The sequence below is a fragment of the Chenopodium quinoa genome, unplaced genomic scaffold, assembly GCF_001683475.1.
Source record: "Chenopodium quinoa cultivar QQ74 unplaced genomic scaffold, ASM168347v1, whole genome shotgun sequence".
NCBI classification, from domain to species: domain Eukaryota; kingdom Viridiplantae; phylum Streptophyta; class Magnoliopsida; order Caryophyllales; family Amaranthaceae; genus Chenopodium; species Chenopodium quinoa.
Genome location: NW_018745082.1, coordinates 1675840 through 1692486, shown reverse-complemented (window position 1 = coordinate 1692486; position 16647 = coordinate 1675840). Strand labels below are relative to the sequence as shown.

Genomic DNA, 16647 nt, shown 5'->3' with positions numbered 1-16647 from the left:
TCCCGACATCTCGATTACGCATAATCTTTCCATAGGGTTGAAAGGTATCTCCCTCCACCGTTTGAGAACCGAACACCTCTAAAGTCTAAGGGTCTTAAAAGGGTTGTAATGTATTGGCAATGGGTAAGGTAGGTGAAAACAATTTAAAAAAGTGGGGTTAATTCCTAAATGAAGCGCAAGAATCACAATTCTCAAAAACAATAGTTCAAAAGATGTAATTCACTTTCCACAATCTCATTGATTCACATTCTTACACATCCCAAATTATCCATATAATACACACTCAAATGACCTCTTTCAAACTTCAAAACTTTATTTATGTGTCCTTGCCTTTTTCACAATTCGGACGACTTTTCTCTTCTTCTTTTTTTTTTCTTTTTTTTTATTGATGGCAAAACGACTTTCACATTACATATTTACAATTAGGCTCACTTTCACACCTGCTCAAACCAACTATCAAACTTTATTTCTTGATTAGTAAACAATAAGCTCAACAAACCTATCTAGGTAAACGCTTCACAACTAAGGGTTGGTAAAACATTGGCCATCGGGTTTGTAACACGGTTAACCAAGAATGGAATTAAAGCTCAACATGGTTAGCAAGTAAGATGATGTAAAAAGAAAATCAATTTGTAACAAAACAAAAGGAACAAAATAAGAAAAATGAAAAAGGTGCCCTCTTCCTCCCTTAAAAGTGTCAAGTCGGTCTCGGGAGCTACTAGTCAACACAAAGATCGAAAAATGCGTAATCAAGGATCCAAAGATGCCACTCAACAAGAATGATGAAGGCTAGAACAAATAAACCTCACGGGATCTAACAAATAAAGCAACTACCAATCAAGGGGATCAAATCCACAAATGGGAAGCGACTCCATCTTACCACAGCCCAAAGGCATAGAGTTTCACATGACAAAAGTGTTCTAACCAACTACCTTCGCCTAGACTCGTCTACATTGATCAACAATAGACTCAAACTGTGTATTCATCACTGGCTTAAGTAGAAATAGATATTCCACACACATTCATTCACGTTTCGAATCCAAATATGAGCATTATTCCAAAAGTTTATGCAATTAGACAAGTTTATCACGATCCAAAAATATAGGAAAAGACTATGAGGCAAATCATATAAACTAGACTACACATTCTCATAACAGAAGCTTTTCCTATATTGCACACATATATAAACAACTAAGTAATCTAAACAAGCTAAATGGCTCATAAAGAGGCATGAAAATCACATAATAATCCCAATCGACAAACAAGTGATCAATTGATATCAACATCAATGATCCCAGGTTCTTTAGAACCGATCAAACATCCTCGAACCATTCAACTTCTTCCTAAACTAAACTATCCTAAGCACACAAAAACAAAAAAAACTAAAGGAAAAAGGGAAAGATTTCACCAGATGCTTCTTAAAAACACACTAAGACAACATGAGATGCGGCGAAGCTCCTAATGCTACCTCCATGAGTCTTCATATCTGCACAGGTTAGATAGGAACAAACCAAAACGAAACAAAAAGAAACTCGTTTTTTTTTTTTTTTTTTTTTTTTTTTTTTTTTATAGGAATATGAAGAAAAACAAGGGAAAATCAACAAGGAAACCATTCACCCCCCAAGCTAGTATAGACATTGTCCTCAATGTCAGGCATCGAGAGACTACCTAGAAGGCAAAAAGGGGAAGACAAAAGTACCTCATTGACTGGGTCTCGGGTTGCCTTCCGGAAGCGCTTCTTTAACGTCATTAGCTTGACGCAACACATGGATTACAGGTTACCCATAATCAATACTTGCCATTGCAGTGGAGATAAGCTCACCATTCTTATTCTTGACAATAGTCACCGCCCCTTTCTTAGGTACTACAAACACAGGGGAAACCCTTCCTTGATGTGTTGGAAGGGGTTTAAGCTTTACCTTTGGTGCTTCATTAGCCTCCTTTGCAATGGCCACATCTAATGCATCTAGAAATTGCTCCTCCATGTCCCTGTTTTCCTTGTTCTCATTCAACTCAAAATCATGATTAGTATAGAATAATTCTTTACGCATATCAGAGACAATGGATTTAACAGTGTCAACCATCATGCAATTATCAGAATTAGAACAAGGATATTTCATAGTTTTATTTAAATCAAAATCTAAAACCTCATTTCCTACTTTCAATGAAATCTTGGCACCCTTTACATCAATAAGGGCACCCGAAGTAGCTAGGAAAGGACGTCCTAGAATTATAGGTATATGAACATCCTCATCCATATCTAGGACCACAAAGTCAACAGGTATGACAAACTTCCCCACCCTTAGGGGAACATCTTCCACCTTACCCTTTCGAAATTTGATCGATCGATCGGCTAATTGAAGGGATATGTTAGTGGGAAGAAGTTCTCCTATATTTAATCGTTGATAAACAGAATATGGCATGAGACTAACACTGGCTCCAAGATCACACAAAGCATTATCAATATTCATTTTGTTTATAGCACAAGGGATTGAAAAGCTACCCGGATCTCCTAACTTAGGAGGCATTTTGTTCATTATTATAGCACTACAGTGTTCAGTGAGGTTAACAGTTTCTACCCCTTCACAGTTTCTTCTACCACTCAATATATCTTTTAAAAACCTAGCATAGTTAGGCATTTGCTTAATAGCATCAGTGAATGGTATAGAAAGGTGGACTTCTCTCAAAGTCTCCAAAAACTTCCCGAATTGGGCATCTAGCTTATGTCTCACATGTTTTTGGGGGTAGGGGAGTCTATGTAATAGGTCGGGTTCATTGGTCTGTGCTCCCACCTGTTCCTTTGGGACCTCAATAATTTTATCTTTTTCTCTGGTCCTTTCATCCTCACTTTCTACAACATTATCAGTGATAGGTGGAGTCACAGGTTGACTCTTTGGTGGTATTACATTATCGCTCCCTATCAAAGTCTTTCCACTCCTAGTGGTGATAGCATTCACAGAATTTTTAGGGTCAATACCTTGAGGCGGTAGTTTTGAAACTCCAACCCCATCTTTTATAGCACTAGCCAACTGAGAAATCTGGGTTTCAAGCATCTTATTATGTGTCATCACTTCACTAAACTTTTTATCAGTGGTGGACATAAAAGTGTTGAACATTTTGGCCTGGGACTCCATCATTTCCTCCAAGCTAGATCTCTGTGGTGGTCCTTGAGCATAATAATTATCATTTGTAGCTCGGGAACCACGCACATTAGATTGTTGGGGATTTTGATTAGAGTACCCCTTATTATTATTCCAGTTTCCCCTGTTATTAATGCCGTTTCCCCCTTGATTGAATTGCCCTTGGGAATTATGATTCATTTGATTACCCTGTTGGTATTGGTTTTGATTTCCAAAACCACCATGTTGATTATAGGGTCCTTGGGAATTTTGGTCCCTTTGGCCCCTATTTCCCCACTGGTTTTGATAATCAAAATCATTACCTCCCTGATTATAATTGTTCCCTCTTTGATTAGGTGGCAGATATCTATTATTGTCATTCCTAGGTCCGTTATCATAAGACATAGCATTGACCTGTTCATTATTATATCTATTACCATCATTATTATTAGGATCATATGAGGGATCAAAATTACAAGCATTAGTATAATGATCATAAGACCCACAGTTTTCACAGAAAATACATCCTACAAGCATATTAGAAACGGAAGGATTAGGATTCATACCTCTCCCCTTAGATTGGGAGGGAAGATCTTGCAAATGGCACGGAATCGAGCTTGGCTTTAATCACTGACATCTCCTTCCCGAGGTTCGTAATTTGTGATGTCAGGTTGCTAATGGCATTGAGGTGGTCCACTGAATAGACCGCTCCTCCACTCTTGTTCACAACATCTCGCTCGCCGTCTTGCCAATCCATGTGGTGTCGTACCACATCTTCGATAATATCTATGACTTGTTCTTCAGTTTTGTTCATTATTGGGCCACCTGCTCCCGCATCCAAACTGGTCTTCCCTTGAGGACTCAATCCTCCATAGAAAATCTGTAAAACTTGATATGTTGGGATTTCGTGGTGTGGGCACTCTCTTTGGTACTCCTTGTACCTTTCCCATGCTTCATAGATCGACTCCCCACTCCTTTGCCGAAACCCTTGAATCAAGGCTCTAGCATCGGCCGTCTTCTTTTGAGAATAGAATCTTCCCAAAAATGCTGTCGTGACATCATCCCAAGTGTGTAGAGAGTTCGGCTTCACCTCCTTCTCTAACCATTCGAGAGCTCTCCCAATAAGTGAAAAGGGGAAAAGCTTCAATCTCACAAACTCTTGATTCACCCCATTAACCTTGATGGTATTGCAGTACTTCTCAAATTCGTTCAAATGAGCCAAAGGGCTCTCATGCTTGGCACCACTAAACTGCCTTCTCTCGATGAGGGTGATCATAGCTGGCCGGATCTCGAAATCATTGGCCTCAGTAGTGGGTGGAGCAATCCCACTTGAAGCTCTATACGCCCCAGGAGTTCCCAACTCCTTAAGGGGTCGTGGTGCTGGCCGATTAGGTTGGCGCGGTATGTCTTCCATTGGAACCTGTTGTGTGTTGTGTTCCTTTACTTGAGAGTTTGATGACGTCAATCGAGATTTACGATTGCTCTTCAAAGTTCTTTCGATTTCTGGATCGAAGGGTATTAATTCTCTCTGTTTAGACCTGCGCATACACACTAACCAAACCAATTAAATAGCAGGGCTACAAGTGTAGCCAAAAGGGAAAAATCTTTTTGTGCTTTTTTTTTTTATGATGAACTAGACTCAAGAAATCAAAAAGCAATTAACAAACACCGCTCCCCGGCAACGACGCCATTTTGACAAGGGTTAAATCGGTTGCTACAATCTAACTCTCAATCAAACAATACTTATACGAACACCCTATAACCAAGTACAATGGCAAATAAAGGTTCGGTCCACGAGGAACGAGAGTAATTGCAAATCAATCTTAAACCTAAGCTAGTTCGAAATCAATGGAAAATGGTGTTCTAAAATAATACTAATAAGATGGAATAAATCAATAAACTAAGACACTAGGGAGAACGAGAATCCGCCTAACCATTGGTAACTAAGCAACAAGGAATCACAGAGACAAACGGGATATGAAAAGACTATAAGTCTGATCAATATCATGTGATAGGAAGACAACGGGCAATACTAAGCTTGGATTTCTCATGCACTTAACATTACTCGATACATAATAAAACCACATTCAATAATGAAATACTCAATTCACAATCTCTTATTCAAATCAAGAATATCATGCAATCAAATTCAAGATTCTAGGTTAGCTACTCCTATTATAATGAATTAACATGCAATCGCATATAATCAATTTAATCACAATCCGTTTATCAAAATCAATCCTCAATTACATAGATTACCTAGGCCGGGTTTCATCCCGAAACCCTAGCTAGGAGACTACTCACACATATTCATAATCAAAGCAATAATGAATTCCAAAAGCATAATAGATATAAACATGAATTCTGATTAAGGAATAATAAAGCTTGATTAATAAACAAGAATGAATAATACCAATTGTATTGATGCGAATCAATGGAAAAGTTCAGAACTTTGATATCCGTCGTCAATGAATAATACAAAGAATCTTTGCAAATCTTGCTTCAAATCAATCCAAGAAAACTAAAATCTCTAGAAATATCTCTAAGAAAACTAATGAATCTCTAATACTAAGAACGTTCTCCAATAACTCTCTACAAAGGCTCTCAAAACTATCTCTAAAACTGTCTGAGGAATCCCCTTAAAGTTGGGCCTTATATACGTCTTCTAATGCGGAGAAGTCAAGCGCGCAGTTAACCCTGGATCAGCACGACCGTGCTGTATTTGGCACGGCCGTGCTAGCTTGTCGGTAAGTAAACCGGATTTCTTCTTCAAATTGGCACGGCCGTGCTATATATGGCACGACCGTGCAGCTTCCTGGCACGGCCGTGCTGAATATGCTCTAGCACGGGGCTCATACTGAAGCTGACACGGGCACGTGCAACATCTGGCACGGCCGTGCTAATGGCCTGCACGGCCGTGCGGGTGCGTGGATACTGACACGGCCGTGCTATTGGCTTGCACAGCCGTGCTGCCTTGCCTGGGGTTGCTTGCTTATAGGCCAGCACGGGTGTGCCTATGGTAACACGGTCGTGCTGCCTGTGCTATGTAATCAATGCACGGCACTTGAACTTCCTTAACTCCTCGGACTCCGGTCAAGGCTAGCTCGGTTACGCATCAAGGGCTCGGGATCCGATTAAACTCGGTTGATATTACCTGAAAACACATCAAAAACAAACCGAAAACCCGTGAAGCACGTAATATGGGGAACGTAAGCATAACAAGGTAATAATCGGCCAAAGCGGCCCCAAATACATCCAAAATCATCCTAAAATATGCTCTAAAGCGCGCCCTAAAGTGCGCTTGTCACTGGCAGATTACCAAACCATTGTTGGGCATGCCCTTCAATGTAGTCGGGAAGCAAGGACACCAAGTGGCATCATCCAACCCCTGCAGATACATGAGGTTGGTATAAGCCATGAGATGGTCTTCCGGATTGGTGGTACCGTCACAGGTACCAACCAACACATTCTTAACCTTGGACGGCTGTGCCGCCTCGGTTATCTCCCGGGTGAACGCAAAAGGTTTTTCACCCAGGCGAAGTAGACGAAGCTGCTAGTCCAGTGGTTGGACATTTTGGTATGCCGCCTGACCTCCAAAGAGGGCCGGCTGCATGAAATGAGGGGGATACTGGCCGTAGAACTTAGTAGGCACATACGGTACAGCTCCAATCATATGAGGGCCAGAATGGACGGTATTACAGCCTGTTTGACTCTCATGCAAGGAAGACGCATTCCCGGCAGAGGTATTGTTAAAGCTGTCAGGAAAGTTCGACGTGGAAGCCGACTCAAACAACTGTTGATTTCTGTTCCGGTTGATGATCTCCCGGGCATCAAGAGATGACTTCTTACTTCTCACCGGCTGTTGAGTCTGGTGAGAGTTATTGTTATTCCCCTTAGGAAAAAGAATTTTGGACCAATCAATGGTCCCGGCTGCCTTCTCCTTTGGATGAGGAGTGGGCTGCCGATCTTTGACTGACTTCCCCTTTTCCAGAGGAGTCTTCTTGGCCGACTGACCTCTACTTAGGCCAGCCCAGCTCTAGGTGATCAGCTCTTTAATTTCACCCTTGAAACTTGTCATGAATCTCATGAGCTCGTCTCGGGTGACAGGCGCTGATCCAGCTGCCGTATGGGTTTCCCCTTCCGGCTGCCCAGAGGGTCTACTTGCACCCGCCTGGGAGGCACCCCGCTCCAGAGTCTCTCTGGGCCGGATGCGCTTGATTCTGAGAAAGCCGTCTTCGGCTGTAAAGGTTTCGACTTGAGGATCTTCATCCTCATGGTCTGTAAAGACTTCTGGGTCTTCGCCCAGACGGTTAGGGGGTGGTACAGACTCTTGAACCATCTTCGAGGTACTCTCCCCACAGACGGCGCCAAATGTTTTGGGTATTTTTGTCCCTTGGGAGAGTTGCAACACGAAGACTGATCCGGAGTGAGCTGTACCTGCAAAACAAACTGAGACACCGGTTGGGTGGTGCTCCGCCTCCTACGCACAAGTTAGAAACTTGAAGGGAGAAAAAGGTGCGGAAATTTAGGTGGGGTTCTGCTCGGATTCCAAGCTCAGGATGTCTCTATCAAAGAGTAAATGTGTAATAAATGGTAAAACGTGTCCTCAAAAAGAGGGACATCTCCCTATTAATAGGGTCTTTGGGATTTGTGCCCCTGATTAGGTCACTGGACCTTAATCATTGGTGGGCTGCGCCGCTTTGCGGCTTTCTTGGGATTTGGGCCTGAAGGGCGCCTTTTTCCCTTAATTTCTGGAGTGACACGTGTCAAGTAGGGATTGGTCCACTTTGGGCCCTTCTGAGGCTGACACGTGTCATCCTCTGATTGGACCACGTGGCGGGGTAAAATTACCCCAAACAGCTTCCATCGGTTTTAATCGGTGGAAAGCCCCCATCCTTGTTTCTTTATTGTTTTTTTAGGTTTATAATAATGCTTCCTCCTTTTGGGAGGAACTTTTCTCCCTCGAAAGAAAGGGTTTCCGATCTCCTTCGAAAGACAAGGGTTTTTCGACCTCCTTCGAAAGACAAGGTTTATCTCATCTTTTCGAGGGAGAAATTTCTTAGTTTTGAATCCATGGTAGCAGATCTAATGGATTGTCGTGATATTATTTCATTGGTGAAAAAGTTATCAAGTTTCCGAATACGAACAGATGAATTAGAAGGAAAACATCCTCACGACTACAAAGGATCGTTAGATTGTCTCTCCAACAAGGCTGTAATTTTCAGCGATATAAGCGGGAGATGCTTTGTAGTGCAAGATCTACTCGACGATCGTAGTTTTTATGAAGGAAAGTTCTATTTGATTCAATATCTTATGTATTTGTTAACGTCGAATCTCTATTGTAGATGTCGTATGACTTTTAATTAATGAAATATTTTTGCTATTAAAAAAAAAATGTATTAACAAGCGTAAAAGTTTGTAAAGTACTTTTGGGAAATTATTATATGTTGGACCTTTTTGCAACAGTTCCCTATGCGGATTCTTTACAATCAGCTGTGCAATAAATAATTTTTGGGTTTTTCTATACAGTGCCCTAAGGTATTGACTTTTCTAAGTTGTGCCCACCCTTTTTCAAAATTCTACACTGTACCCCCGAAGTATCTTTAGTGTCTACGATGTAACCCTGCCCTAATCCCTCCGTTAACTTAAGTTAACTTTCCGTTAACTTAAAAAAAAATTAAAAACAACAAAAAACCCTAAACACCTCTCTCCTCCCTCATAACTACCCACCAGCCACCACTACACCTCCAGCCGCACCACCCCTGCACCTCCAGCCGCAGCACCGCCGCACCCCCAGCCGCACCACCGAGCCGCGCTCCTCTCTCCTCGACCCACCACCGCGCGTCACCACCTAGTGCACCACCAAAGAAACTATTGGACAAGGCAATGGAGGAATTCGAATTCAAAGTGAAATTTTGACAAATTGGTTTAGGGCTTTTATTTCATTGGATTCTAATTGCAAAATTAAGTTGTTAATTGTTGTTTTTGTTTTGAAATCATAGAATTTGGTTTAAAATAATAGAAAACCCTAATTTTTTCCCCAATTTGATTTTAATTGTTAAATCATCAATTTTGGTTCAATTAGATTGAGATTCAATACACAAAACTTGTTTTAATTGATTTTTCCAATAAAAATCTGCACGAATATAGTTCAATTGGTCGAAAATTTGGGCATGAAGAACGAAATTTGGGCTGTCGCGCGCGGTGGTGGGGCTGGTGGGTCGAGGAGAGAAGAGCATGGCTTGGTTGAGAGAGGAGAGAGGAGGGTGACGCGCGCGGTGGTGGGTCGAGGAGAGAGGAGCGCGCACGGCTTGTTGGTGCGGCAGTGGTGCGGTGGTGGTGCGGTGGAGGTGTAGTGGTGGGTAGTTGTGAGGGAGGAGAGAGAGGTGTTTGGGTTTTTTTTGTTTTTTTTTTTTAATTTATTTATTTTGAAGTTAACGGAAATTTAATGGAGGGATTAAGATAGGGTTACATCGTAGACGCTAAAGGTAACTTGAGGGTATAGTGTAGAATTTTGAAAATGGGTGGGCATAGCTTAGAAAAATCAATACCTCAGGGCACTGTATAGAATAACCCATAAATTTTTTTTTATTTATAGAGAGTAATATTTTATGTTTCCAAATTTTTTTCTTCTATCAAACAATTTGGTAAAATCATGTTTTTGTCTAGAAATCAATAACCCTTTTGCCACTTCAAACCCCACAAAAAGTCTCCATCAAATCCCATTACTAATCAATATGTAACCTTGATTATGAATGAATCTATAATATTTTGTAATTAGATTTACATCAATTCATGGCCTTTCTTTTTGCATGGTACTCCACCTATAAATGTTGAGATGAATGTGTTACTTACTTCATGTTCATGGATTTTATCTGGTAATTTGTCTTTTACCTATTATAGATACAACGTGTTTTGAAAACAATAAGAATGGCTAATAATTAAGAGTCGGTTAGTCAAGCAAGTTAAGTAACAAAAGGATTCTTTTTTGAAACTCTCATCACCAAATTAAATGGAAACCTACTATAATAATCCTTAAAAGAGAACAAAGTAAATACTACAATATGAACCTTAAAAGGAATACTTCATCTCCTTTATTTGTAAAAAAATTTCAATCAGTTTTTAAGATGTACGCTATATATTATGCATTGTCCAATACATTAACTGATATATCACCATTTCCATGAACACCCCAGCTGCTCATCGACGGGAAGAAAAAAAGTTAAAACTAGCTTAGCCACCAATGGTACTTCCCACATATTATTTAATAAAAACGAAAAATGGTTATCATTGTGATAAAGCCATTAAGCCATTAAAAAACACTTATTATTACTCTTATTTTCTCCATTCAAGTGAAGAAAAATTATGGAATCTCTACTACTAATTGAGTCGGTCTAGTTGATTGAACTGCGTAAATCCCTGTGTGTTATGTTTATCTTCTTTATTGTTTCCCAATATTTATTTAGTCATTGACTATTACTTTTCGGCACAAATCAAACACTACACCACCTATTTGTGAAATTTCATTGTCAAACATTTAAACATCTTTCATCAACATACTAAACAAACTTAAACAAGTTTTGTCATATTTAATTATATTAAATTAACATATCACTATCATTATAGCATGTATTATTATAAGAGACGTCATTCCATTGTCCTATGTCCGTTGTTTGACATGCTGATGAGCTAAAATAAGTATAATTTGCATGAAACAGATGGCTAAAATATGGATAGATTAGCATTAAACTTAATTTAATTAATTGGGATTAATGAAATCTTAATTAATTAGGCCGGTAAAATACAAAAGAAAAACAAGATTCTTATAGACTATTGACTAATACTCGTATTAATTAACAAAAATGCAGGTCATGAGGAATTAGCTAAAACCAAAAAACAGGGAAATTATAATATGGTCAGAAACTAAGAACTAACAATATTATACACGAGTGCAAATCAAATTTTGATTAAAGGAATATAAAGATGACATTAGAATTTATTTATTTAGGAAGAATTGATTGCTACTCTATGATTATATTTATGTTGGTATGCATATTATATAAATTATCTTTTCTACTGGATTTTTGTCCCTCTTTGGAAATATGGCTTTTCAAGGAGCTATGCAATGATTGTGTGATTAAAATTTTAATTAGTTTGTTTTTTTCCCCTTGATAATTGATACTCCTAAAAGTAATGCTCCATTGCTAGTTAGAGCCTTTAAGGGCTACTCAATATCTTGAATTTTACACGATTTTATTAAAAATAATGAAAAATTCATCCTTTTGAACTGTAAATAAAACATTTTACTGGTTTTTATTGGAAAAAATTGAGTTATAACAAAATCAATTGACGCTTAATTTTCAAAATGTGTGTAATGTTTATTACATGTAGCCTTAATGATGGACGATTCTATCATAACCTTTTTAAATATAATAACAGTACTATTTAAATATATGATGCTCACGAAAACACGTGATAAAAGATATTGTTGCTCAAAATTGTGTAGATAAACACATAACTACACAATTACTAATCACTTTCCTGCAATCCTGCTTTGTCCAATTTATTTCTTTATTTGACAAAATTAATGATTGAACAATGTACAACAAACAAAAAAAAAAGCATTGACATATTTGTGGTTGTTAAACGGTAAAAGTATAACGGATTCCGTTTATAAAAACTGGCTTGGTATTGGACACTTGAGGAAGTAGTCACCGCTTTAACTACTAGCAAGGTTAGGTGAACAATAAATTTATGACTCAACCTGGAGAAATCAAATCAAAAGATAAAAGAGGAACTAGATGAAGGCCTTGTTTGGCAAGTGGCTGTTGGCGGTTAGCTGTTGGCTAGTTCACTTGGCTTGTTTGACCAGCTGGTATGTTTGGCTGTTTATAATGACTTTTGAAATTGGCTGATAAAGCTGGTTGTTTATAAAAGTGTTTGGTAAATTAATTGTTGGTAGTTGGCTGTTTATTAGATAATTTGTGGGCCAACAAGCCAAAAGCTAACAAAAAAGCTACTCAAAGCAGTTTTTTCATTTTGGCTTAAAAGCCAGCTTTATCACTGGCTTAAAAGCCAATTACCAAACATATTTTTTGGCTGTTTGACCTCATAAAAATGCCAAAAGCCAAAAGCCAAAAGTTAACCAAAAAGTCATCTAAAAGCCATTTACCAAACATGGCCGAAACATAAGGTATAGAATCAAAAGCCATTTTAAATAGAAGAAACCTTTATCTTAAATGAAAAAAATAAAAAAATAAAAAATAAAAAGCTACTTGTGAAATTGTGAATCATTTGAACTTGACGTATTGTTTGTACCTTGAAGGCTAAGCTACAAAACTTTTCATAATTTGAATTACACACAAGCAAAAAGACTTGCGTGGACCTGGTCCACAATAATATTATTGTGGACCCGAGGTTTATACACACGCAAGTGACATTATATTGAACATAGTAACCTTTAATTTTTACATAGTAACCCTATTTTTAACATAATAACTTTTATTAAAACTAATATAACGTTTAATATTATTGTGAACTTAAAGTATAACGTTATGACCCTAATTTTAACATAGTGATTTTTATTATTCATATTAACCGGTATATAAAATATTTTATTAAAAAAATTAACCTCTTATATAGCCTATATATAACCAAAATGACTTTTATTTCAACATAGAGACCTTTTTTCTATTAGAGTGACTCTTTTTTTAACTAATAAAACAACCATAGTTTTCCTGATGTTAGTGGTCCACAATGAATTAATGTGAACCAGGTCCATTTAAGAATTTGTAACACACAAGAATTATAAGTAAATGTTGTTGGTCAAAGAAGTGCATTGATATACAAAAGATAAATGCGACAAACATAAAGGAATAATTGGAGGTAGAAATATGGATATGTGTCCAATACTAACATAATTTAGTACATGTATATTTTTTTAATGAAATTATCACTCCAATTTAATGATTAAAGGAATACTCCTACTAAATTTTGGTGGGTTATTATTATTATAATTTCTTTTTTTTAACTTTTGTTTTTTTTTGGTAGAAGGCCAGGAAAGATAGCAGTTCAAAGTTTATTTCACACAAGTATATAAACTGTTGACATTGTTGAAATCTAAGAAGATAATGATGGAAATTTGTTTAAATTTTGCAGAGAAATTAAAAATAAAAATAAAGAAAGAAAGAACTGAAACTTAGACTGCTGTTACTGTACAACAAAAATTTCATGCATCATTTCCCAAAAAGAAATGCAATCAGAAGCAATCCCAATTTTCCTTTTTTCTTTTACCATGTACTGTCAAAATATATACTAGTATATTCCCATCAATTTCAGAGTTGTACTATAATTTATTTTATCCAGTCATCTCTGTTATATCTTTTCTCTGATTTCTTACTCCATTTACTGAAATTAAATCTTCAAACTGACAGTAAAAAACAAATTCTTTTTTAAAAAATAACCAGACCCCAATTGCAGAAGACACCTTACCTATCTAATTGTTGAATATTTTAACTAATTACTTTGGTTTAAAAAAAAAACAATCAATTTAGAACATTACTTAATATTACTCCCATTAATTATTATCTGCAAATTTAAGTATTATTTGTGCGGTGTAAATTTTTTTAAATTGTAGCAATTAACGGAAGTACTGTAGTAAAAAGAAACAACCTAACTGATTCATACGGATAAAGGATACGATAAGAGAAAACATGTCATTACAAGAATTAAACCCAATCTAATTAAAAATAATAATTTATAATTTAATATTGATTTATGATATCAATAATAATAGTACATCACCTTGGTCATGTCTTTTTCTTCTGCTTTGGTTTCATCAAAGCTGTAATTAGAACTAATTAGCTGCTTGATCTCCTCTAAACCATAATTATCTAACAATGAAGTAGTGGTAGCACCAGCAGGAGTCGTATTTTGACCATTTTGCCCCCACAACACACCATTAGCAACACTGGCGGCAGCCGATGATGGCTTCTGCTCTTCCATCAATAACATCTTCGCCTGATCGTCGTCTTGATTATGATTAACAACATGATTAGAGTAAAAGTCCCCGTAGTTTTGTCGATTATCTTCGATTTTTACTTGATTATTAGTGATGTGAGTAATACTCCCACTCCCATCAGAACTACAACTAGCTGGTTGCTGTTGTTGACGATCAATAGTTTCATCATTACCAAATACGAGAAGGGTACTATTGTCTTTTACTACTTGATGATGCTGGTGATAATTTTGCATGAGAATTAGGGTATTGTTGTTGTTAACATTTGAACACCCTTCAGAGAAAGACATGGTGATAGGGTATGAAGACGATGAAGGCGGGGAAACGCCGTGTGATAGTAAGGAGGATGGAGATGAAAGTGAAGAAGGGTAGTGATGATTTTGAAGCATAGGATAATAATTATTATTGTTATTAGTAAATTTTTTTTGATTAATAATGTTTAAATTAGGGGAATTAGTGATAATGTTTCCCATAAGTTTCTTCTTAAGCTTGGTATTCCAGTAATTCTTGATATCATTGTCTGTCCTTCCTGGTAATTGAGCTGCTATTATTGACCACCTACACCAATAATTAAACCAAGAAAATTATGACCAAACCATTAATTTAATATTTGATGCTCATTAATATATTTTTTTTGACTAATTTATTTCTTCCATTATTATTATTATTATGGTTGTAATTATAATAAACCAGAAGAAATATAGGACAAAACATAATTGCTTTTGTGAAACTAAAGCAAACCTATGAATAAAAAATATGTACAAGTTTAGTTGATTATATTTGGCATGCATGAAATCCACTAGTCTAAGATTTTTATCTTTATGGTTTCCATAATCTGCTCTTTGTTTCCCCTTTTTTAGTTGATTTCATTTTTTAGTACACTCTCCATTTACAAAAGGTGGTTTAATAAATTAAAACTATCGAAAATTCAAGTAGCCGAAGCTCAAGAATAAGATGTTACATAGATCATATTATTTGATGATGAGGTATAATTAAAGGAATATCGAAAATTCAAGTACCCGAACTTATCAACTTCTATCAATAATCATCAAAAAAATTATAAAAATAATTAAGAGTGAATAAATAAAAAGTGGAGTACAAACCTGCTTCCAATACTAGCATACAAGCTGCAAATAATCCTATCTTCTTCATCAGAAAATTCACCATGTTTAATATTGGGTCTTAAATAATTAAGCCATCTTAATCTGCAGCTTTTCCCACACCTCTTTAAACCTAATCAAACCCACAAAATTTAATTATAACTCAATCATTATATTAATATTTAATAATCAAAATAATTGGATAATAATTACCAGCTTTTTGAGGTAGGGCAATCCAGTTACCACCGGTGCCAAATTTTTCAATATAATCTTTGAGTTTAGCATCTTCTTCGGGAGACCAAGGCCCTTTCTTCACATTTGCTTTGTCACAACATGGTGCTCTTCCCATTTTTTTTTTTTCTATCTCTTCTAATCTAATTATTAAAAAAAAAAACTTGAATTTTTTTTTATTTTTGTTTTTTGTTGGGAAGAGAGAAAAATTGTGAATGGAAGGTCTAAGTGGCTTTTGAAAAATATGGAAGACTTTGGAGCCTTTGGACAAAGTGGATATATTTGTATATATAGTAATTTATTTACAAAATGAAGAGAGAGAAGGTAGATAGAGAAAGAAGAGAGAGAGTGAGGAAGAAAAGAAGTCAGAGGGAGGCAAAGAAGGTCTTCTACTTCATACAAAAAATTCAATGATGAGTTTGTAAAAAGACATTTTTTTTCAAGAGTATTGATTAGCTAAAGAGAAGAGAACTTTCCACATAATAATATAAATAAAATAAAATATTTTAATGAATTTATGTTTGTTGTGAATCTAACCATATCCATGCTGTCTAGCTAGAGTAATACAAAGTAGACAAGAGCATAACAGTTAACTTATAGACTAGAGATAATTTTTTTTTACTATGTACTTTGGCATGTTTCTCCTTTGCAAGAATCCTAAGTTGGTTGTGGTGTTAGTTTGGTGATAGTGAGCCTAGATACAAATGTTAACGGTTCGAATCTTAATCCAAGCAAGAGGTTAGAGATAATGACTTGATAAGGCCGAGCCAAGGTGTGCAAAGGGAAAGGGGAATAGAGCCAATAGGCTAGTATTATTGTATATATTTCCTCCGTTTTATATTAGATGACACATTTTATTTAGGCACGTTTGCCAATACATACTTTCTAATGCAAATATCTTTGAATACATATTAGCAAAAATTATAAAATTTTAATATTCAAAAAATAGATGTTGAGACGACCCCGCATGACTATATTTTTTCTTAACATGAAATCACAAAATGAAGTCAAACAAGTTACTCCCTCCGTTTTTAAATACGTGCTCCATTTTTTTATTTGGAAAACTTTTACAATATTTAATTCATTTATCATTCATACTTCCTTCCTTTTTTATTTGCATCACTTGCAAGTGTGCGGAGTTTTAGGAGAATGATCAATTAATAATGTGAATGGATGAATA

The 16647-nt window shown here is 36.5% G+C and overlaps 1 protein-coding gene across 1 annotated transcript; it reads right to left on the bottom strand.

The window, feature by feature from the left end:
• Positions 1–13747: 13747 nt before the first annotated feature.
• LOC110709923 (transcription factor RAX2-like) lies at positions 13748–15938 on the bottom strand. The gene is made up of 3 exons (XM_021888180.1): positions 15450–15938; positions 15240–15369; positions 13748–14694 (listed from the first exon to the last, which is right to left on the bottom strand). Exons 1-3 carry the CDS (start codon positions 15583–15585, stop codon positions 13902–13904), a joined length of 1059 nt encoding a protein of 352 aa, XP_021743872.1. The 5' UTR covers positions 15586–15938; the 3' UTR covers positions 13748–13901.
• Between the last annotated feature and the right edge of the window lie 709 nt (positions 15939–16647).